Source organism: Salminus brasiliensis, chromosome 13, assembly GCF_030463535.1.
Source record: "Salminus brasiliensis chromosome 13, fSalBra1.hap2, whole genome shotgun sequence".
Classification (NCBI taxonomy): Eukaryota; Metazoa; Chordata; class Actinopteri; order Characiformes; family Bryconidae; genus Salminus; species Salminus brasiliensis.
In genome coordinates, this window is record NC_132890.1 from 28,545,456 (window position 1) to 28,570,648 (window position 25,193).

At 40.9% G+C, this 25,193-nt stretch overlaps 2 protein-coding genes across 3 annotated transcripts; one reads left to right on the forward strand and one right to left on the reverse strand.

Annotated features, from left to right (window-relative positions):
* Positions 1-1,647: 1,647 nt before the first annotated feature.
* LOC140574891 (NAD(P) transhydrogenase, mitochondrial-like) lies at positions 1,648-20,773 on the forward strand. The gene is made up of 21 exons (XM_072694956.1): positions 1,648-2,010; positions 3,356-3,585; positions 3,947-4,164; positions 4,978-5,065; positions 5,782-5,870; positions 5,945-6,132; positions 6,337-6,470; positions 7,172-7,363; positions 7,690-7,843; positions 8,062-8,223; positions 8,493-8,603; positions 8,780-8,925; positions 9,249-9,444; positions 11,649-11,882; positions 12,679-12,839; positions 13,202-13,381; positions 13,642-13,801; positions 14,679-14,760; positions 18,338-18,456; positions 19,741-19,856; positions 20,428-20,773. The coding sequence occupies exons 1-21, from the start codon at positions 1,905-1,907 to the stop codon at positions 20,572-20,574; spliced, it is 3,213 nt and encodes a 1,070-aa protein (XP_072551057.1). The 5' UTR covers positions 1,648-1,904; the 3' UTR covers positions 20,575-20,773.
* On the reverse strand, positions 19,372-24,984 carry dtwd1 (DTW domain containing 1). Of its 2 annotated transcripts, XM_072694958.1 has the most exons (5): positions 24,837-24,984; positions 23,971-24,205; positions 22,967-23,110; positions 22,455-22,734; positions 19,372-21,450 (listed from the first exon to the last, which is right to left on the reverse strand). In XM_072694958.1, exons 2-5 carry the CDS (start codon positions 24,190-24,192, stop codon positions 21,221-21,223), a joined length of 876 nt encoding a protein of 291 aa, XP_072551059.1. In that variant the 5' UTR covers positions 24,193-24,205; positions 24,837-24,984; the 3' UTR covers positions 19,372-21,220. The 2 variants fall into 2 exon arrangements, with proteins under 2 accessions (XP_072551059.1, XP_072551058.1); XM_072694957.1 differs by lacking the exon at positions 24,837-24,984 and having other exon boundaries at positions 23,971-24,817.
* Positions 24,985-25,193: the final 209 nt, after the last annotated feature.

Here is a 25,193-nt window from a genome sequence, read left to right on the forward strand (position 1 = left end):
GATCCCTGTGTTCTTGTCTGTATTCTTGTAAATCTGTGAAATGTGATCAGTTAGGGTCCTAGTGCTGTTCATTCAAAAGCCAAATACAGCCACAAGTACAGTCTTAATGCCCGGATTGCTCTGCCTGTGTTACCAAGGATGCATCAGGAGGTGACCTCTGTGGACTTGGGACAGCCAAATATCTACTCTATCATCTAATCTATCAAATATCTAATGGCTGAGGAGCAAACTCACAGCTATAATTGATCATTCTAAGAATACTACTGTTGGGTCATGGAATTAAGTAAATTTTTTTGTGATCATTTAGTTGTTTAGACTGAAAGTATGTGATTGATTTCAAGATGCCTACTTTAAAACATTTGCTTCATAGTTGAAGACGTGAGGTCCTGCTAGCAGGACAGCATGCAGGACGCTGCTGTTCCAATTGCAAAATAACTGCACAGCATCCTCCTGTGCTTGGGCGTTTGTACTTGTCCTTGGCATACTTTGTGTTAAAAATCCCTCATTCTTATGCCCCCAAAATTTACATACAACTCACCTACTAGCGCAAAAGCCTTTTGAGGTTAAGCGCACTTCGGAAGAATATAAAAACAAGGCTAAAAGTCTTAAAGCCAACGATAGCCATCTGGGTGGATCACCAATTGAAGGAGCAGGAGACTGACCAGAGGAAGCGCTAGTGTGGTATCTGCGCAAAGGCCAGCTTACCCTGACAGACCTAGCTAAACGCATACTGTGCCAACTGGACAACAAGAAGACTCATGTACTCAGTGAGCACATCAACACTATCCAGTAGGACTAGGTTAGGCTATGCTATGCTGTGCAGCTCCTATGAGTTGTTGTTGTGATGTAAACAAAGCCAATGTAAGATTGTTTCCCTAAGCCCTCTATGAAAGGAAAATCAGTAGCTGTGTCTGAAACTGTGCCCCATTCACAATGTAAGTTTGTATAGTTCTTATATAGTTTCACCATTTGTAGTGGTGTCTGAAAATGCAGTGCAGCATTTACTGTTACAATCCCAAAATGTATCGAACAGTGTACACTAGTAGACATTGAATTCCTATAATTCATTGTTTGCGTTGTTTGGTTTAAATATTTGCATGCAGCTTCTCTGAAGAAAGCCGACGTTCAGATACCAGGACTAGGCTTTGTACTAAGTATCCTTATAATTCTCTGTCCTGGAGCCAAATTGGTGGAATGAACTCCCCCTGAGTGTCCAAACAGCAGAAACACACTTGCTATCTTAATCTCTACACTCAGGTTTTAGGAACTGTGTATTGATTGCAAATTGTTGCATTGCAGTTATTGGGTACTCATTTCTGGCAGGGCCAGAGCTCAAAAGTATCTTGAATTTGGAGTCTGAAGCTGCTATTTTATGGTAAATTGCTACATAATGTTACTTTAAGACAGATAAAAATAAGTCAAATAATCCCATAATATTCACACAACAATCTCAAAATGAGACATATTAGATTTTTAGAACAGATTTAAGATGATTTCAGTTGCCATGGGATCATTTTCTGCTTTGTGTCTATGAGCATGACTGCAGACCCTGTGTGTGTGTGTATATGTGAGAGGTTCTTGGCACTGTGCTCCATTTCTTCGTCATGCTGTGAGTTCTCGCGTTGTGTGTGTGTGAGCCGGCTGTGTCCTGCTCTCCCTCTAATGTCACAGGGGCCTTGGGCAGGCCTGCAGGCTGAGACCGACTCTGAGAACAAGAACAGAATACAGACAGAAAGAAAGACAGAGAGAGAGAAAGAGATAGAGAGACACTTACCCAGAGCTAGAGAAAGAAGAAGATGACCACAGGTGTCTGAGTGAAAAGAGCTGCGTTAGTTTTTCTGCCTACAGGACGCAGGCCGGCACGGTCAGGAGAGTGTATAGTGTGTGTGTGGAGTGTATGAGGCATGTCCGTGCTGCTCCGTAGAGTGCCCTTGCTGTCGCAGGAGGCCTTGTGGAAAATCAAACATTTCCACACCGCCCCTGCACTGTGGAACCAACAGGCTGCTAAAGGTATGGGAGATTTTACACCACACCTTAACACTTTACATTGCTTTTTTACACACATACACATTGTGGCACTTGTACCTTCTTCACTGCCTTTACACTGATTTGCCACTAATTTACACTGCATTCATACATTCCTACTGCTCACACACTGCTTTGACACTTTGTGTATGCTGCATTTATAGACTGCTTTATAGATGCTTTGACGCTGTACTTTTACACTTATTTACACCACCTTTACACATTTGCACTGCATTTAAACATGTGCACTACTTTTACACTGTGTTGACACTTTATATAAACTGCATTTTTACACTTACACTGCCTTTACACCTAACATATGCACTTTTACTTCATTTACACACATAATGCAATCTCTGGTTCATGTAAGGTCATTCTGAAGCAGCCGAAAGCTTTGTTTGGATGTGCATACCACACTAACTCATGCTGACCTAACTCATGTTGACTTTTTAACTAAATGTCTTATAGGTGAACACTGGTAGCTGCTGTACATTTTGTTCTTGTACTCTGGAAATGTACGAGCAGTTATAAAAGAGAGGTCAGATAAAGGTGAAATCCAAACTGACCGCTATAGCCATGAATTCCCCCTTCAGGCCTTTACGCTCTGAATGATCTGCTGCACCTGAGTGTGTGTTGTGCAGGGAGTCTGCCAGAATCCCTGTGTTTTTGTATGTATCATTATTTCGGATTATTCTGTGCTGTGTCTCGGTGCAGGCCGGGCTTTGCTGGATTTTCGCCAGCCAGCTGCTAATAATGTCCCGCAGTCAGTGGAGGCCGCCATGCCAGTTATGGGGAGAAATGTGAAAGCTGAGCCGTGAGGCAGACCGGTGCCAGGCAGGGCACAGGCCGCCTTACTCACTGGCTCAATTATATTACTATATACTTATACATACTAGTATAGTGTAATATGTTGTATTATGCTTATATATTACTATAACTACCTGTTGTCTTGCCTGTTTCATGTCTTTCTTAATACTGCTTGATTTTTATTGGGGTTTTCTCCCAGTCCATAACAATTCCCATCGGCTGGTTAGGTCTCCCCATTTTGCATTGTGGTTCCAACCTGGGGATGGATGAGGGTTAAGGTGACACCATCTTATCTACAAAATTCTGTAAACCACAGACTACTATACATTTACCATTGCACTGAACAACAGAGAGAGAGAGAGGGGAAAAAATTACATTTTTGAATAAGAGGGAGCATCACACTGAATGACAGAGAGCTATAGAGCATCACACTGAATGACATTGAATGAGAGTGCGGTGTGCATTTAAGGTTACATAAGTGTGTACCTGTGTTTGAAGGTTTGTATGTGTGTGTGATTTGTAGGAGTGCGCTATAAGGATGTTCTGGTGGGGGTGCCAAAGGAGATCGTGCAGAATGAGAGGCGTGTGGCGGTCTCCCCGGCGGTAGTGGAGTCTCTGGTGAAGCAGGGGTTCCGTGTGCAGGTGGAGTCTGGAGCTGGAGGAGAAGCAAAATTCTCTGATGACCATTACAAAGCTGCGGGAGCCACCATCACTGACACTAAGGGTGCGTTCGGCTCAGACCTGGTTCTAAAGGTGAGAAACACACACCTGTTTAGGCGGGGTGCGTTCATAGCACATTTGTAATAATTCATGTGTACTGTGTACTAAATGTATGAAATAGTTTGTAGCTGCTAAATAATTTATGGTATAATAATTCATAGGCGATACTGAATAATTTGTAGGAGACAATGAATAATTCATAGTATTTACTAAATAATACTTTTGGTTACTGAATAATTCATAGTTGACAGAATGATTTACAGTTATTGAGTAATTTACTGAATAATGCATCAATAATACTGTTTACTTCACAGTTGCTGAATCGTTCATAGAAGATACTACATAACTGATATTAATAATAGATTGATGATGAAATGATGATCTACCTGCACAGGTGCGCGGACCGGTGTTTAACAAAGCACTGGGTGTCCATGAAGCGGAGCTGCTGAAGCCACGCTCCACACTGGTCAGCTTCATTTACCCAGCACAGAACCCCGAGCTGATGGAGAAACTGTCCCAGAGACAGAGCACAGTGCTGGCCATGGACCAGGTGCCCCGGGTCACCATCGCCCAAGGATACGATGCCCTCAGCTCCATGGCCAACATTGCTGGGTACGACATACAACTGCTTTTCATCATTCTTTTCTTTTTATGATTATATTATTGTAAAACTCCAACTATAGAGTTGGATTAAGGAGCCCATATCCAATATGTCCTTTTTTCTACACATCTATGGCATCAGGTGCTCTCTTATTCTGTGTCAATTCTAGCTCATTTAACACACACCTCTGAAATGTAGTTTTTCCTTATTTCTAATTTAAAGGAAATTTGCTATGTATTATTAAGTACATATTACTTAACTTAAACACATATTTAAAATCAACTGTGCCTAAAATCAACACAAACTTGCTATTGGTATTTGCTATTTAATCTCTCTGAGTACATATACTTAATGTGTTGAATTTCTGAGTTTCTGTGGCATTAACATTTATTCCTTTTCTAGGTTTAATTATAATATATTGTGTTAATTTAGCTCCTAGACTACTTTACTGGAGCAGCTGAGTCTGGCAGTCTGTGTAGGTGACCTGCTATTGTAGTAGTGTAGTAGTGGAGCTTCTAAGAGAGTCTGATGAATAACGGTAAGTGTATTGTATGGATAGGTCAGTTTGCAGTAGGATTGTAATTGTGATGCTGTTCCATATTTTACCACCCACCTCCTTGTCTATAACACATTTCAACACCAAGCCTATGGAGTCAGGTGTAGTAGATTTAGATTGAAACTCTACTGGACAAGGCGCTACAACTCCAGCATCATATTAGGGGGATACATCACACACACACACACACACACACACACACACACACACACACAAAAATAAAAAAAAAACGGCCATCTGTAACAGACTGCGTGTTGTGTTTGTACAGGTATAAGGCTGTTGTCCTTGCTGCGAACCACTTTGGCCGTTTTTTCACTGGCCAGATTACAGCTGCAGGGAAAGTGCCTCCAGCAAAGGTGCAACACACACAGAGACTTATACTTGTGAAAAATCTTATACACACACATTTATACCGATCAGCCATAATATTAGCACAATCTGCCTAATACTGAGTACACAGATCTGACCATTCGAGGCATGGACTCCACCGGGCCTCTGAAGGTGTTCTGTTGTATCTGACACCAAGACATTGGCAGCAGATCCTTTAAGTCTTGTAAATTATGAGGTGGGGCCTCCATGGATAGCATCAATGAGCCTTAGGTGCCCATGACCCTCTCACTGGTTCACCAGTTGTCTTTTCTTGAACCACTTTTGGTAGGTACTCACCACTGCAGAAAAAAAACAATGAGACCTGCCTGATATTTTGGAGATGATTTGACCTGGTCGCCTTGCCGTCACAGTTAGGCCCTTGTCAAGATCCTTATGCTTGCCTGTTTCTTCTGCTTTTAACACATCATCACCTTCAATAACTGACTGTTCACTTGTGACCAAATATATCCACCATTGACAGATGCCACTGTAGATTTGAGATATGTAATATGATGAAGATAATCAGTGTTTCACTTGAGCTGTGCTAATGTTATGGCTGATCTGTGTATTTACACAAATAAGCACACATTTAACACATGTTTTAGTCAAAACACATACACATTTATTCAGTCATAACTTCTCATTACACACCAGCAGAAATGTGAAATAAATGACATAGGAACACTTGTGTGTGTGTGTGTAGGTGCTGGTGATTGGCGGTGGAGTGGCTGGTCTGGCGGCAGCAGGAGCAGCTAAGTCTATGGGAGCCATTGTGAGAGGTTTTGATACCAGGTAAGTGTGATCTCTGAGTGTAAGTGTGATTTGTCTAATGTATCTGATCTGATCTTCCCTGCCTGTCCTGATAGACCTGCAGCTCTGGAGCAGTTTAAGTCTTTCGGAGCGGAGCCGCTGGAGGTGGAAGTGGCAGAGTCCGGTGAAGGAGTCGGCGGCTACGCTAAAGAGATGTCTAAAGAGTTCATAGAGGCTGAGATGGCCCTTTTCGCCAAGCAGTGCAAAGAAGTGGACATTGTCATCAGCACTGCACTCATTCCTGGTTAACACACACACACAGTGGCTTTGGTGTGAAATGATTCACTGTATAGAAACAGATTTCTTTATCCCTCTACTATTTATTGATATTTGATTAAAAAAAAAAACATTTCTCTAGAACAAACCACTCTGATGACTCTAAAGGTTAATAAATATTAACCATGCAGAAAATTTTGAAAAATGATGCGTAACTGTGTGTGTGTGTTAGGTAAGAAAGCCCCAGTGCTGATTACCAGACAGATGGTTGAGAGTATGAGGGATGGATCAGTGGTGGTGGATTTGGCTGCTGAAGCAGGAGGAAACATTGAGACCACAAGACCTGGAGAACTTCATGTTCACAAGGTCAAAACACACACACACACACACACACACACACACACACACAGATACAAACAAAAACATTACCCTTTGATGAACAATGGGGACAATTCAGTTTTCTATGATATGGGCCCTTTAAAAGAACACTGAGGTTCTGAAGTAATACAGCATCTATGGTTTCAGCATCTTTAAGCTAATACACAGTAAACTCAACCTTAATAGTAAATTCTATAATTCATAAATCATTTGAGGTACTAAGTAAGAACATGGTGAGCTGTGTGCATATCACAAATGAGACAACATCATTTGTGATATGCACACAGCTCACCATGTTCTTACTTAGTACCTCAAATGATTTATGAATTATAGAATTTACTATTAAGGTTGAGTTTACTGTGTATTAGCTTAAAGATGCTGAAACCATAGATGCTGTATTACTTCAGAACCTCAGTGTTACAATGTCACACAGGCTAAATGCAGTCTTTAACCTGTTACATTGGTGCAGAAATGCATTTAATACATTTCTAATGTTATGCACTGGAGAAACAGACCTATACATACACACAGCACAAAACACAAAAATGCACACACAGACACACAGTTATAGCATTTTACAGATGCTCTAATCCAGACTGATTTACAGTTTTGATGCTTGATACACAGAGATTGCATGTGGGTATTTTTCTTTTGCATTTACAAAACATATTCTCTCTTTCTCTTTCAAGGGAGTGACCCATGTAGGCTACACTGACCTGCCGAGCCGGATGGCCACTCAGGCCAGCACTCTGTACTCCAACAACATTCTGAAGCTGCTGAAGGCCATCAGCCCAGATAAAGAATTCTTCCACTTCCAGCCTGTGGACCAGTTTGACTATGGCACACTGGAGCATGTGATCAGAGGAACCGTGGTCATGCATGTCAGTACATACACAAGACTCATGTGCTTATCTGCCCAAGAACACCCTGTTTAAGTGGTCAATGCTTTTCCCTCTTTTTTTGGTATTTCTAATTTTACTCTGTTTTCTACCCCATTTGGAAGACCAATTACCCAATTCCTGTTAACGTAAACTCCCCCTGTCACTAGCACCAGCACATGAAGACTAGCACATTACTCCTCCAATACATCTTATCGTACTGCCACTAATGCCACATCTCTAGGCAGAAAGCAGGCTAGGCTTCCTAATACAGTAGATATACATATATATTTCAAAAAATGAAATTGTTTTCCACTACCTGTTTGCAGGATGGCCATAATCTGTTCCCCGCCCCCCTGCCCAAGACAACCCCTCCCCCAGCACCATCCAAACAGAAAACGGTAGCAGAGCTGGAGGCGGAGAAAAAGTTAGAGATTTCACCATTCAGGAGAACTATGACATCAGCTGGAGTTTACACAGCAGGTATTTCTATATCACACAGATATGGTAGATCACAGATGGTCACTGTAGCGATATGACAGGGTTAATTTCATGCTTCACTCACAGGAGGAGGTCTAATGTCTCCCCCACTCATTTTGACTCTGGCTATCTTAAATAATCATAATATATTGTGATAAATTGTATATTTGGAAAATACTGTGAAGAAGGTGTGTATACAGTGTATGTGTATGTGTGTATAGGTGTGTCTACAGTCCTGGGGTTGGGGGTCATCTCCCCCAACGCAGCATTTACACAGATGGTGACAACCTTTGGCCTCGCTGGCATTGTAGGATATCACACAGTGTGGGGAGTCACCCCTGCTCTGCACTCTCCACTAATGTCCGTTACCAACGCCATCTCAGGTCAGTCTCTCTCTCTCTCTCTCTCACACTCACACACACACACACACAACTTACTGTAATGACTTATTCAATACCACTATGATGATGGTGGTGATGATGAAGGATGAGAATGGCAATGTTTGGGATGATGATGTTGCTGAGGATGGTGATGGTGGTGATGATGATAATGATGACGGTGATGATTATGAGTTTTGTGAGAAAGGTGATGATGTTGGTGATGGTGAGAATGGTGATGGGATAATGATGTTGCTGATGATGTTTGTGTGTAGGTCTAACTGCAGTAGGTGGGTTGGTGTTGATGGGTGGGGGTCTCACTCCATCCACTCTGCCCGAGTCTCTTGCTCTGCTGGCTGCCTTTGTTTCTTCTATCAATATTGCAGGTGTGTATACAACACAGGCACGCATGCATACACACACACACACACACACACACACACTTATACAAAGTTCTCTCTGTTCTCTAGTGAAATCAGTTTTAGTCTTTTTTTAGGTGGGTCATCAGGGCATGTTGCAAGTGAATATTGTGTGTGTGTGTATGTGTGTGTGTTTGTTTCAGGTGGTTTTCTTATCACCCAACGGATGTTGGACATGTTTAAGAGGCCCACAGACCCCCCAGAGCATAACTACCTCTACGCAATTCCTGGAGTTGTGTTTGTGGGGGGATATGGGGCATCCCTCAGCAGTGGCTACAACATTGAGCAGGTGTGTGTGTGTGTGTGTGTATGTGTGTGTGTGTTTATGAATCTGGTATGGTGTTGTAGGCCCCTGCAGTCAATCTGAGCTCCTGGTCCAAGCTGGATTTCCCTTTGATTGCAATAAACAGTGTTTCATAAATCTTATTCCTGGTTTCATCTGTCTCACCCTGTGGTAAACACACAGATCCTGTCTTTTTATATATCAAATTAGAGCTTAGACAATGAGCACCTTACATATGGAAAGAATAAGGTGCAGCTTCTGGAGTCAATCTTTTAATGCTTAAAAAAGTGTTTTACCTTTAACAGCTATTTCTGTGTGTTTGTGTTCAGATGATGTACCTGGGTTCCGGGCTGTGCTGCGTGGGTGCTTTGGCTGGTCTCTCTGCCCAGGGCACCAGTCGTCTTGGAAATGCCCTTGGCATGATCGGAGTGACCGGTGGTATCGCCGCCACACTGGGTGCGCTCAAACCGTCCCCGGAGCTTCTGTCACAGATGTCCCTTGCCATGGCGACAGGAGGAACTCTAGGTAACACAGAGCATACTCTTGGTCCCATCTAAATTTTAATTTAAGTATGTAAATATGAAAGCCATAGTATGAATACAAATATGAAACAGGTGATCTACTGCACGTCTTCAGTGAACACCACATTGCAAAAGATTTAGGGCAGAAATTGATAGAGGATTTGGAAGTACTGCTGAAAACTGATTACCACACCAATATTTACTGTAAACTGTGCTTATAATGCTTGTGTGGGTTCATGAACCAAAAGCAGCCATAATTAATTTAAACGACACGACATGACAATTTTCCCACCTTTCTTTGTCTCTTACAATTAAAAAGACTTCTTTTGATGTGACTTTAAGACATATGAGTAAATATATGGGGCCAGTGGTGTCAGGGTATGGGTATGGAGGCAGCACTCTGGGCATGTGCCTTTACTGTCCACTGTTTGTGTATGTGTGTGTTCACTGCATGAATGGAAGCGAATTCCATCTGTGTCCAATACAAATGGTGATTGTCTTTGTCGTTGTAAATGAGCTGTGACCTGATTGGCTGGGCTTGCAAGGCAGTTGCTGTTTCAAGTGCTTGTTATAATGTTGCTAAAAAGTTGCTATAGTTTCCCATGTGTTTGCTATAGAGTTGCTAGGTGGTTGCCTTTATGTTGCCAAGCAGTTTTTAATTGTAACCCAGGTGGTTCCTATGTGATTGCATGGTGGTTGCTATTTGGTTGCTAAGCAGTTGCTTTGATATCCCAGGTGCTTTCTATCCAGTTTCTAAGCACTTGCTATGGTGACATAGGTGGTTGCTCTGTAGTTGCTAGACAGTTACTCTGGTGTCCCCCGTAGACCATGCAGAAATACAAATTTGGGGTACACAAATTTGCCTGCAAGGTTGCACTACTGATTCTTATGAGAAACAATCACATAACAGCTAAATTATTGAAAAAATGGCAAAAGTACAACAGATCAAAAAGCTGTATACAGGCACATCATTCCCCATCCATCAATCCAAACAGAGTTGGAACTGAGTCAATATCTCAGAAACTGTGGGAAAAGAGGAAGAAAAGTAAACCATCTGATAACAATAGTGTTGCACATTGCTTTGTAATCACTCGGGTCTTCAATCAATCAAGTCCTTGAGTGTCATTCATGAAGCAGAGACAAGCCTGAGTGTTCGACATGCCATATAGAAACAGTTCATAAAACAGTCTGCATGACTTTATAGTACACAGCAGTTCATCAGCCCCAGAGCGGCTGTTCATTAAAGCATGTATGTAAACGCTGCAGATACAGGCCATGTCTTGGATTTTACAACAACTATAGAAGCTGCATTTGGCTGATTCTTATTGGGAAAGGAGATTTCTGTGATGATTTATTTATTCTCCTTTAGAGTTTCCAGTCAGAGACAAGTGTGTATGTGTGTGTGTGTTTATCATGAATTCCGCAGTGATGACAGGCAGGAGGGCTAGCCTGGAGTTTTGCCTGCTCAAATAATTCGAACCACATACTCTTTTCTGGCTTCAGACTGAGAAATGATTTGTTACAGCCTCATTTGTGTTTGCTCAATAACAGCCATGCAGTGTGAGATTTAACCACTTTCCTCCCAAGGTTATTTCTTTGTTCTGTAAATTTGCTGTTTTAAAGATACAACATTTTTGTTTGACAACAATGATATATTATTATTTAGCCTAGAGACAGATTTGCTCATTCATTCATGTTGAAGTTATAAGGATAGTATTAGGGTGTACTGAGCATGTTTCCCTCCTAAAGCCTGGTTTATTTGAGGAGCATGGTACAGTGAACCAGCATGATAACAAGACAAAGCTGTATTGCATAATTGATAAATCCATGTCAGAGTGCCCCGAACAGCTCCAACTAAGAATCATGCACAATTAGTAATTCTGTGCATGCACAGTCCAAATTGTGTAGGTGATGCAGATCAGATAGCAACACTTTTCTTCAACCCAAAAAGTTGCATGATGATGATGTGTATGTGGAGGGTGTGGAGAGGGGGGGACAATCGTGGTCAGGCATGGTACAAAGGCAAAAAGGCATAGTGTGAGTGCGCCCTTAGTAAGGACTATTACCAAAAAGCTTAGAAAACGACTAAAATTCTAAAATTCGAGATATTTTGTAATTCCCAGAAATAATTAGTCCTTCTCTATACATATAGAAGGTCCTCAAGGTTTCCCACTGACTCCTTTTTCTGTTTTGTGAAATACCTTCCAGGTCTGACCATCGCTAAGAGGATTGAGATCTCGGACCTCCCTCAGCTCGTGGCTGCGTTCCACAGCCTGGTGGGTCTGGCTGCTGTGCTCACCTGCATTGCGGAGTTCATGATCGAGCACCCACACCTGGACATTCACCCAGCCGCTAATGTGGTGAAGACCGTGGCCTACTTGGGCACCTACATCGGCGGGGTGACCTTCAGTGGCTCGCTTGTCGCCTACGGCAAACTGCAAGGTGTGATTTCTAAATTCTGATTTACTCCAGATCATCAGACACATTTATGTTAGTTTGCCCTTCAGATACAGAAACTAAACCTAAAATAGCTCCCAAGCAGTAGAATCACAGAGATTAGCAGTAGAGTCACGATAGGTCAGGTATTGCAAGACATTTCTACTGTGTGTGTTTTCCTAAAAAGCAGAACATGTGTGTCCTTATTCTGTCTCCACTGCCTCACATTGAGAGTCTGCAATGTGTTTCAATTAGACTGAAACTCTACAGCCTGTTTCCATCTCTCTTTCTCTCTCTCTCTCTCTCTCTCTCTCTCTGAGAGGAGTTGATGATGTAGGCCAGCAGAGGGAGTCATTAAGCTTCATGCTCAGAATCAGGATAATTTAACTGGCAAAATAACAAAGGGAGATCAAAGACTCCTCACCTAATTATTTCCTGAATTGTTTCCTGATAATTTTTTTTAATTCTGATGAAACAGAAAGGCTCCAAATACACCTCTTATGAACAGTGTTCTGATGAAACCCATCTGGACTCTCCACAGATAGCACAGATACATATAAATCCCATGTCAGGAAACAGGCATATTTAGTCAATTATTTATGATAAAAAGAAAGTTTCTCACCTTATAGCTCATAAATTATATCTTTTATATGACTCTTCTCACAATTATGATTCAGAAACATAGTCTAGTTATCTTAGACTTGGTATCTCATAATTATGAAAAATGTTTTCATTATTTTGACTTACTTCATGACCTTTATTTTATGTGTGTGTGTGTGTGTGTGTGTGTGTGTGTGTATAGGTATTCTGAACTCCGCTCCTCTGCTGCTTCCTGGGCGCCACATGCTAAACGCGTCTCTGTTAGCAGCGTCTGTGGGCGGGATGATTCCCTTCATGCTGAGTGACAGTTACACAACTGGCCTAGGCTGCTTGCTCATGGTCTCCGGCCTGTCTGGGGTCATGGTAAGTTTGAAGGGTAGTTGCTTGGCTAAAAAAATAATGAATTATCTGTAATCTGTGTTTCAATCAAATAAAAGCCATATCACCCCTGTGTGTGGATCATATTAAAATAATTATAGAGAATTATAGAGCGTCCCATTCGATCCCTGTAGTGTACTACAATCTGTCTGAACAGCAAACATAAAGGACTTTAACAAAAGCGTGTTTCATTTTTTCCTTTTTTTAATTTCAAAAAGATTTAGTTTTATTCATACACTGACACAATGTAAGTAACTACTAACAGATTCAAATTATGTCACAGTTTTTTGCAGGACAGAACTAATGTATAAACAAGGAATAAAAGCAACCTGTGTATGTGTGTGCAGGGTGTAACTCTGACTGCAGCCATAGGGGGTGCTGATATGCCAGTGGTCATCACAGTGCTGAACAGCTACTCCGGCTGGGCGCTTTGTGCCGAGGGCTTCCTGCTTGACAACAACCTGATGACCATCGTGGGCGCTCTGATTGGATCATCCGGTGCCATCCTCTCATACATCATGTGTGTGGTGCGTAAACTGACTGCCACTAATTAGCATCATACAAATGATTTCATGTTCCATGTTCAGGTAAAACTCTGCTGGGTTTGAGCTTTCCTTTCTCCTCAGTTCTATTTCAGTCATTAATTTTTCAGTTCCACTGTGGTTCTAGACATTATTTTAAGTCAATAACGTTACTTTTTCTATGACATAAATTACACTTTACAAATGATGCTAATTGCTACACCCATGCTTAGATGTGTATGTGTGTGTGTGTGTTTCTGTGGCAGGCAATGAACCGCTCTCTGCCCAATGTCATTCTTGGTGGATATGGAACCACCTCCACCCTCGGTGGCAAACCCATGGAGATTGTGGGCACACACACTGAGGTCAACGTGGAGCAGACCATTGAGATGATCAAGGAGGCCAACAGCATCATCATTACCCCTGGTATCACACACACACACACAAACACACACACACACTCTTATGTTCTTCTAACTGCTACAGCTCAAAACCAACAGAGGGCGCCATTTCTTTATGTTAGACACATTAACTATCTAAGGTATTAAAGGGAGTGCAAGAGAGACAGAGAGAGAGAGACAGATAGAGGGAGTAATATAGAGTGAGAGTGGAACAGTGAATAGTGAGAGAGAGAGACAGACAGAGAGAGCATTAAAGAGTCAGAGTACAAAATGAATACTGAGAGAGAGACAGAGAAAGAGATACAGAAAGTTAGAGAGAGTAATAAAGAGTGAGAGTAGAACATGAGTCATGTGAGAGAGAGAGAGAGAGAGAGAGAGAGAGAGAGAGGGACAGATAAAGAGTAATAAACTGAGAGTGGAAAATTTTATATTGAGAGAGCAAGAAAAAAGAGAGAGAGACAGAGTGAGTGGGAAAGAGAGAAAGAGGTTCAGTTCTCTAAGGGTCAGAGTGTGAGGTGTGACGGTCTCTGAGGGATTCACTTTACATCTGTATTCCCTCACACAGACACAGACACACACTCCACAGGTCAGGATGTTTTGTGTGTGTGTGTGTTTGTGTGTGTGTGTGTGTGTGTCATGCTCTCCTCCTGCTGCGCTGGATTGCACAAGCAGTTTGGGAAACACCGCAATCTGAATCTAATCAAATGGAGTTCCCCTGAACTCTACACACACACTGTTTTCCAGGCTGAGGCTGAAACACTAAATCTAAACAGACGTGACCTCTGTGCATCCTGCGATAGCACACACACTCCCAGCTTTAATTCATTACCAACTCTCACACACACACACACATAAACACACAGGAGCACTCTGACAGCTGTGTATGTGTGTCTTTCTCTCAGGTTGGGGTCTGTGTGCAGCCAAAGCTCAGTATCCAATTGCTGACATGGTGAAGATGCTCAAAGAGCAGGACAAGACTGTCAGGTAAACACTCACGACTCTTTGGGATCACCACTTTTAGAGTTCTCCACCTAGGCAAAGCCAGTTCAGCTGTCCAGGCTGGTTTGAGAAATCACTAGAAATCAAGTTTTCATTTCTAGACTTGTTCCAAAGTCTCAAAATCACACACATTCATATCCATTCTTTTGTTTTCCAGTGTTTGTAATTACAAAGAACAAATTACAAAGAAGTCCAAAAATGGCCTCATTTTCAATATGGCTGCCAATTGATAAAAGGTTAAATCAATCTCAATTTAGAGATATTACTTTTTAATTCCCAGAAATCATTTAAACACCTTCTCTGAACACCTGGGAGGGTGGTTATGTTCCTGTGGTCGGCTACTGACACAGCGATAAACAGCAATGTGGCGTGTCATCATTTGGTGACACCAGATGTGTGTTTTTGGTGATATTCTCAGTGCTGGCACGCACACCACATTCTGTCTCCTTCTCTGCTGTTACGAAATCTGAAACAGGGAATAAGGTGAACAAATAAACTCAGACACTTTTCATGTCACTCAGCATCTTTCACACGCTGTTGATTGCAGGGGGCTTGAAGTAAACCACCCCCCATATCCCCTGGAGGACCAGGGGTCAGTACTCTGGGCTGCAGCCCCAGACCCTCTAGATTTATTATTAAGTTATTTGTCCAAATGCAGAAACCATTAGGAAATATTTGGAGACCGTAGCAGTAACGTAGTTGAGACCCGTGTGTCTATGCAGTGGGGTTTAAGAGGTTTAAAACAGCTTTGCTCCTAAAATGCTCCAAAGTTCCAGTCACTTTAAATCTCTTTCTTTCTTTGTGTCTCTCTCTATCTCTCTGCTTATGCCTCCTCATCTTTCTTTATCTGTTTCTCATCTGACTGTATGTCTCTCTTTTTCTCTTTCTCTCTGATCACGTGTATATCTATATCTCTTTAACTCTCTCTATTTTTATCTTTCATCTCTCTCTCTCTCTCTCTCTCTCTCTCTCTCTCTCTCGCTCTCTTTGTTACTCAAATTTAAATTAAATTAGCTTTATTGGTATGAATTACAATTAACAACTGTTGCCACAGCAAGTAAAAGAATGAAAGTACTCTAAATACTACTGCTACTACTACTAATAATAATGTATGAAGAAAAAAAGAAAGAAAGTAAATAAATAACATGATACATATATTTACATATAGTACACAAAGGAATATGATTAAACCGTGTGGGACTCTTCTCTCTCAGGGTGTGGTAGCTATGTATATATTAATCACAAATTCTGAATACACACAGCGGATCTTCATCTTTAATAGATGGGATGTTAATTTTTTACTAAGTGTAGGAAAATGCTGCACTGTTTCTGCCTGCTTTGGAAACTTTTAGTGAATCTTCTACTCAATCCAAACCATTTCTCAAGCTGGTCTGAGAAATGATTAGAAATCTGTTTTCCAGTGAGTGTTTAAAATGACCAAGAACAGAATTATGCATTATGTAATTAATCTCTCTCTCTTTATCTCACCTTTAGTCTATATTATTATCAGGAGGAAAACATCATATTTTCTAATACTTATCTAGTACAGAGATGAATCCTCATTAAGGATGTGAGACATAATGAGAAATTTTGGACTGACTATTCTTAAAATAACTGCTTAATAGTGTGTTTAATATCTTATAATGCAGTCTGACTCTCCTCCCTGACCAATCAGCTCCCAGCTCTTTTAAACACTGCAGTCAGGGCGCTTCATGTGTGTTTGTGTAGTGGTACACACTCTGTTGTTGTTGGTCTACTGGTGTGAAATAAGTGGTTTATAGTGGGTGAATGTGCTGTAATTTTGGTTTCTATAGTGTGTGTGTGTGTGTGTGTGTGTGTGTATTAGCATTAGCATTACCTCCTCCTGGTTCTGAATGCGTTGTGTAATGGTGGTTTAAAAACAAATAAAAGTGTGACGTTCTCCCGCTGGTAAAACAGAACATTATGTTCCCCTGGATCGGATCGGGACATCCCTAGTTTTTATTGCTTGTCACCTGTTGCTGCAACTAAAATATCTCAGTAACAAAACATGATAAAAAGCAGTCCCATAACCCCATAAAAACAATCTCACATAAAATTAAAAAGTCAGGGAAAATTGTCCCATTCCATGCCCCTGTGAAATTACACAAATTTCCCCATCTCTTTGAGAAAGTGGTCTGCTGGACAGCATCCAGAGGTCCATCTAAGCCACTGACCTTTTATGTTAGTGGGTGTAAAGACAACTTCCAGGAATAATGTATTCTAGTGCAACAGCATGAGCACCGCTGAGCTCCAGACTAATTATATTTAAAAATGGACAAAACACATCTGGGTCTGATATCTGCGGTGAAAAACACAGCCTGGGTCTGAAGGACAGCGGGAACCAGGCCCTCTGGGGGCTCAGAGTGTAGTGTGTGTGTGTGTGTGTGTGTGTGTGTGTGTGTGTGTGTGTGTGAGAGAGAGAGAGAGAGAGAGAGAGAGAGAGAGTGCAGGGGACAGCACACAGCTCAACAGCAGAGTGTAACACACAGTAAGCCAGCCCAGTGTTTACATTGTGGCCCAAGGTCAGAATACAAAGCTCCTGAGGTTTACAGGGGCAGGACAGACCAGAGCATAAACTAACATTTAGTTTTTCTAAATAGTTTGAAAAGTAAATTGAGCAAAAGTCTGTGCTACAAATGAAAACAGAAACTGTATTTCCAGCTCCAGCCGCAGAGTGAGTGCTGGTAGAGTTAACTGTAACAGACTGAGGGGTCACTAAAAAGTCTCTAAACAGTCTGGTAAATACATATGAACCCCATTAATTTAATACAATTCTGTGCTTTTTGAAGCAAACAAGCTTTCCAATCTAAACACATAATGATATTTGCACCCAACAAAAATGATCAGTGAACGGAAACTGTTGCAGTGATTAATCTGTGTCCAACTCTGTGTCCAAGCTGGTCTTGGTTGGAACATTATGTTAAACTAACCCTGCTGTGTGGACGCTTTGGCTAGCTCTTACTGTGAGCTGTTGCTTCAAAATGGTGCTTTATTAAAGCCACCAAATTAAAGATTCAACAAGTATAGGACTGAGTTCTGTGACTTGTACACACAACTTAGTAATCACACTTACCATGTAAAAAAGGAAAACTTACAACACTAGAGAACTAGAAACTGATTGACATCTGTACAGTATCTGCTATTAATTATTCAGTAACTACTATCGTTTATGCAGTTTCATCTATTGTTATTCAGAAACTACTAGGAATTATTTAGTAACTGCTATGTATTTTTCCATGTCTACTATAAATGATTTAGTAGCCACCATTAATTCATCCACATCAACTATGCACTACTAAGAATTGTTCAGTATTCGCTATGAACGATTCAGTAACTACTTTAAATCATTTGGTGTCCACTATGAATTATTCAGTAACTACAATTAATTATGTAATGTCCACTATGACTCATTCAATATCCACTATGAATTATTCAGTAACAACTCTGGCATCTCTCTGTTATATCTAGGTCTGTCTATCACACAGAAGTAAACATATGTGGACGTAATTACTGATTGAATTAATTTCAATCTTTTGCTCAGGTTTGGTATCCACCCAGTGGCCGGACGCATGCCCGGTCAGCTGAATGTGCTGCTGGCTGAAGCTGGAGTTCCTTACGATGTGGTTCTGGAGATGGATGAGATTAACGAGGATTTCCCTGGTGAGCTGCCCCCACATCCACTCATTCACCAAGTCATACACTGGCCAAGTGTTTTGCACACCTACCTTTTCACCTACCAGTTTTTCTTTGGTTTTCAATAACTGAGCACATTAATCAGTATTGCATGTTTAATAACCTTCACTAAGTCTTTACACATGGGTTCTTTATCCACTGTAGTTTTTATTACTTAAAAAAAAAGCATATTCTGTTATTAACAATGCTATAGAAACAAACTGTGGTGAAAGATTCATATTCTGGCATCAACCACAGCAGAGAAACAAATGACTGATTCACTCAGTCTATCCATTAATCAGTTAGAGCTGATGCTAATGTCTGAGCTTTCAAACTCGTTTCATCCAAACAATATTAAATGTGTGTGCAGTGGGCGTTTGGATGCACGTGGACGAATCCAGCACTCTGATCTCTGCTTTTGTGAGAATTCATTTTTATTATGTGACTGCACACAGACATGCAGTGTTTATGTATTTGTGATAGAGTGTGAATCAATCCTCCACTGGTCGGGTTTGGAGGATCAGGTTTGGTGCAGCTTCCAGTGCCTCACATCTGCTCACAAATAAGTTTTCTTCAAATTGTCCATGTTTTAGAATAAGAGCGAAGATTAAAGGACTATTTTAATTCTTCAAAGGAACCTCTTTTACTTGTCATCACATTTGCAAAAAAAAGGAACTTTTTGAATTTTTGACAGCTTCATGAAGAATGGATCAATAGAAATGGAACCAAAATGAACTTACATATTTTTTTCATTGAAGGTTATAAAGGTTTTTCTTTTTACTATAAAATTGTGAAGATATGAGAACACAGTTAGGTTATGCTTGACATTTCTGACAAAAAAATAAAGATGCTTTTGTACAAAATTACTTCCTAAACATAGAAAAGCTTATAAAACCAAACCACAAAAGTTACAACTTTTTATTAAAATTTAAAATGTACTGTTCAGTCTACAGCAGTTAGATTAGATTAGATTAGATTTTTTTTTACAAAAAACAACTCAGCCTAAAGCAATTTAGTCCTGCTCAGTCAGTCTACAGCAGTTAGCTTCTACCTTTAACTTTGAAAGAGTTTCAGTCCAGCCTGCTTTTGAATGAGGCCTAATACAGGGGAGCTAATCAGAACACAGCTCATGTACGTATATCAGTCCTAAAGACACAGTAACAGAAACAGTCTGTTTCTAAGGGGCTGTTTTGAATTTGTTAGTGTAAAAATAAATGATGGCTGCTTTCAGGTGCATATTAAATCATGCAAATGGTATTTTGTTTCTTACAGAAACTGATCTGACCCTTGTGATTGGAGCCAATGACACAGTGAACTCAGCTGCGCAGGAGGATCCAAACTCCATTATTGCAGGCATGCCTGTGCTGGAGGTGTGGAAGTCCAAACAGGTCAGAGACTATCAGCACATACTTACACTGAGACCCGGCTCTAAACATTAATCCACAAAGTTCCATAATGTTCTATACTTCATTCTACATGAGCATTCTGACAGACTGTAATACATTACAGGAAGCATAGGGGGCACTCTATGAGACAATATAAATGTGCATACAATCCACACAGCCATTCTGACAAACTAATACTCTGAAGCACCCTATAATGATGCACAGACATTCTGATTATACAAATTATTCAGCAACCCCTAATTATTCAGTAAGTACTATGAATGATTTAGAATGTACTATGAATTATTCATTATCCCCTATGAATTATTCAGAATCTACTATTATTCAGACTTACTCAGCATGTTGTCAGAATGATCTATTATGAAGTATTCAAAATTGACAATTAGTCTTACTGCCATGACTGAATTGTTCAGTGTACACTACAAATTGTTCAGCAACTTGCTAAAACTTATTCAGCATTTATATATTTAGCAGTAAGTAAATCTGACAAAGCCCATGTTTCGCTAATTAAACAGCTGACATGCTCTACCCAGTGTGTTTTGTACTTTTACAGGTGATCGTGATGAAGCGAACCCTGGGTGTTGGCTACGCAGCAGTGGATAACCCCATATTCTACAAACCAAACACCTCCATGCTGCTGGGGGATGCAAAGAAGACTTGTGACAGCTTACAAGCCAAGATCAGAGAGGCTTACTACTAAATTCCCCACAACACACCTATGCCACATGGCAATGAGATCAAATCTGAGGATTTTTATTTTTAAACAATCGTTTATTCACAATAAAAGTGCCTTAAAACTGAAACAATGAAAACAATCTCTTCCAAATCTGTCTTGCTAAGAATTTGACAGCAGTTTAAACTGCATGTATTGCTTTGTAAATAAAAATATTTGAATATTACTGCAGAGTTGTATTTCACTGTGGGTGTTTTCAGCTCCCATGGCAGCCACAGAAAACACTTCTGCTGGATATTTAGAATTACAGTACATTTCCTGTGGTCAGCAGCTGATTATATATGACTAATTAACAGAATACGCTACCATTTTCCAATCTAATCTGTATAAATATCATGCACACAATAGCCACAGAGAAAATGAGAGAATGGGGCATTAACTGTTCCTGTAATATCCCTAATAAACTCTTAATAAAAAATTCACACTCGTGGGTTTTGGCAGGATTAGCCCTGTTTGGATGGAAGGTGGTTGAATTAAATATCATATTAGCTGAGATAAGACACTCTCGCAGCGGGTTCAGATAGCTTTACTGATTGTAATGCGAAGTGATTATGTTGTTGACGCTCGCTTACTGTTAACACATGGTGTAATAGATACACTAAGCACTCAGTCCTCATGATTTCCCAGCTTCCTTTTTGGCCTTGTTAATGAGCTTGTACAGGAAGGAGTAGAAGAAGAGTAGATTATCATACTCTCCCTTATACTCTCTCAGTAAACAGTGAACATGGAAGTCTTTCAAGAAGTAATAGATGGCCTCAATAGTGGCCAGATACGTGTCTGGAGAACCTCTCTGGTGACGCCAAAAACATGTTTTCCTAGACTTCAACTCCACCTGTGGTAAAGCTGCAGAGACAAAGACAGAGAGAGAGAGATACAATAAATAGCTAACAAGTAATAGAAGCTTATACAATCACGCACACTTGAGCTAGAAGGCTAATGTAGTTTCATAGACTCATTTGGTAAACCCGCCCCCATCTCTCAGACCAAGCATGTCTCATGACTGTCTTCAGTAAGGTTACAGGTGCAGAAGCAATGTAGATTTTTGCAGATACCTAGTTTGTCTAGTAAGTAACAGCAGTAAAGGTGTAGTTCATGTAAGTTTCACTACAACTCAGCTTCTTAATGTAATGAATAGAAAGGGTGCAATGCAGATCCTGCAGATGGCCTGTTACAGCCAAGGCTGTACATCATTTCAAAAACTCATAAGTGTAACCCCACCTTCTAATGTTTTATAAACTGATTTTCTGGGGGGAAAGAAAAAAACTGTTAGAATTAGACTGAAGATAGAAAGACGGATTAGTGAGCTGGAAAATGGCCTGTTCCGTCTCTGAAACATAACGGGATGTTCACATCATACTGCAACCAGCCAGTTGAAGCGAAAGACGCGTGGTTGCTTCACTTCCGTTGTGCTGTCCATGTTTTCTACCGTCATTTATATAGATTGTAAATTATCACTCCAGTAAAAGTAGAAGTCCTTTATTCATATTTCTACTGGAGTTAAAACACAAATGGAATTGACTGATGATTAGAGTTAATCCAGTGTTTATTAGAAGCATTTGTCTAGCATCTTTTTTTGTAAACTAAACTACGGACTGAATTCAGGCTAATACTGTGTTTAGCTCTGCTCCGGATTTCAGCCCAAGTTTACAGTTAACACGACTCTCAGGAAACAGTGAACATGTATGTATGTGATGAATTAGGCTTGCAGTTAGCTCCAAGCTGACTGGTGGGGTACAGGCACATTAGCCTATTTGCTCCAATGTAAAACTAAAGAAGCAAAATCTAAATTTTCCCTGTCTTCCACCAAACAAGTGTATAAAGTTGTGAGTGATGGATTGCAGTGATACCCTGCAAGCGTTCATCTGTGATGATCCTGGTGGTCTGATTCCAGGTGCTGTCGATGAAGATGACCCTTTGAACTGGACAGGTGTGTTTCTGTGAGACGTCTGTGTGTTCTGGAGTGCAGGTGTTTGTGTGCGAGCTCTCTCTCTGTTCTTCCACTTTAAGTTTCTTCACTCTCCTGTCGTCCACTGGACTCTCCGCTCCTCTTTTCTGTCGAGCTTCACAGAAGTAACTGGAGAGCTCCTCCACCGCCATTGCATCTGGCCCTGGAAACACCAGCACCACCTGCAGGCACAGATTCATACTCCATCAACAAAACTTACAGCCTAGCTTCTGTAATAACGAAGAAGTTATAGTATATATAGTTATAATTATACAACAATAATAATACAAGTCTAAGGAATAAAATACTATTACTGTAGTAGTAAATGGGAGTCTTTTGTAGAATTTAATGCCTCCCTCACATATCTCTACCCTTTAAGTGGTCAACAATACTGTTAGTCAACGGAGCTCATACGTTCTGTGCCTGTGCATCAAGATCCGGGATGCAGGGGTAAGTGTATATGGAGACATCGTCTGGTGCAAGGATTTTGGCGTGAACTGCAGTGCTCTTTCCATCCGTCTCATTTGGGTGCTTGATGATGTCGATCTTCACAGGCAGCTGAAAATACAGCCAGAACTGTCTAAATATACATATAAACACTAATAATCTCACTATTCTCCGTTCCGATCTACAGCAAAAGCTACTGTAGATAAATGGAGGCCACTAGATTCATACCTCATTAACACCACCTCATTTCTGAACTCGTTGTCCATTAGATAAGCTCCACTTACCATATAGCACCACTTCGAAGTTCTATCATTTCAGACTGTAGTCTATCTGTTTCTCTGCATACTTTGTTAGCCTCCTTTTACCCTGTTCTTCAATGCTCAGGACCCCACATGACCACCACAGAGTGCGTATGATTTGGGTGTTGGGTCATTCTCAGCACTGCAGTGATACTGTGTGTGTTACGCTGGTACGAGTAGATCAGACACAGCAGCGCTCCTGCCGACCTCAGCATCACTGCCGGACTGAGAACAGTCCAGCAACCAAATATATCCAGCCAACAGAGTGAATGATCAACACAAACTGTGCAACAGCAGATGAGCTTCTGTCTCTGACTTTACATCTACAGGCTAGACAAAGTAGCTAGGGGTGCAAGCACTGCTGTGTCTGATCCACTCGTTCCAGTGCAACACACACTACCACCATGTCAGCGTCACTGCAGCCCTGAAAATGACCTAGCACCCAAATAATACCTGCACTGTGGTGGTCCTGTGGGATCCTGGCCATTAAACAACAGGGTGAAAAGGGGTTAGCTAATATGCAGAGAAACAGATGGACAAAATATTGGACACAGTTGGACAAAAATACAACCTTCACCTCACACACACTAGTTGCATGAAAAGTCACTAAAACATGCTAGTCCTTAACCAGAACTGAAGCCCCCTAGAAAGATGACCTAGTTAGTGGCTGACCTTCACAGTGGGAACATGTTCTGGACTCACTCCCACAAGACAGCAGCAGGTATAGCAGTAGAACATCCTGGAGCCGCTGCAGGTGGGACACTTCATCCTGCCGGCTGATTGTGCGCTCTCCAGCGGTGCGTGTGGAGCTAGAACAAGACCCTCCAATGGGCTCTTGGTGCATCCGGAGTCCTCCGGCCGTCCATTCCGGTGTGGGTGAGGAGCTTGCGCCATGTGATCTTTAACACTAAAACATAAATAATTAATAATTAATACAACACACCCAACGCCAGTTAGATACTTGACTACAACAACACACATTTATTTGAAAGTTTATAAGGGGGATGTATCCAAGTCACTTGAGTGTTAAATATCTGATCACCACAACATGTTCAATCAAAGCCTACATTTTATGAATACCAAATACTTAATTTTTATTAAAGCAACATATATTCATTTATTTCATTCTAATTTTTACAAGCCTTTATTGGTAGACCTGTGCTGTGTCAGTAGTGTTTATAGACAGCAAATAAGATCGCTATATTTGTTATTTTTGTGATGCCTGGTTTCTTTTTACCAATACTGTAAAGAATTTAAGTGTGTGCATGTGTCTCTACAATAAACCATTTCACATCAAACCCACCCTGAATGTGTTCATGCTCAGTATTTTGACAGTCTGCTGATATAAAGCCATGTTTTACATCAGACCATCAGTACCAATCCTACCACATAAACCCATCTGAATGTTAAATATGACCACAGCTGAAGGACAGAGCTCCCGGAGTGCAAAATACAGTGATACAGCTACGTGTCTGTTCCCAAAGCGGTGCACTTACAGCGTATCTCTACAGCAGCTACAACGAGAAGCGCTCACTTACCTTCCTGTACCGTCACTCACACAGCAGCCATGATAATAATAATAATAATAATAATAATAATAATAATAATAATAACAATCCTTAAGAAAGTAAACTCCTTTAAACCGGAAAACCAGTGCACGCCGCTGCGCTGTCCACGCGCAGGAAATACTTCTATGCGCCCGGAAACTGTCACGGCTTGTGTGCTGTTGCCAAGCAACCAAGCAAACGGTCAGTAAATAAAGATGGAGACAGAAAAAGAGAAACAGGCAGAAAAGCCTTTAAACACACTGGAGCAATTTATTCGCGATCAGGGACTGGTAAAAATATAATGTAATCGATTCACAATAGTAAGAATAATAACAATGCTATTTACAT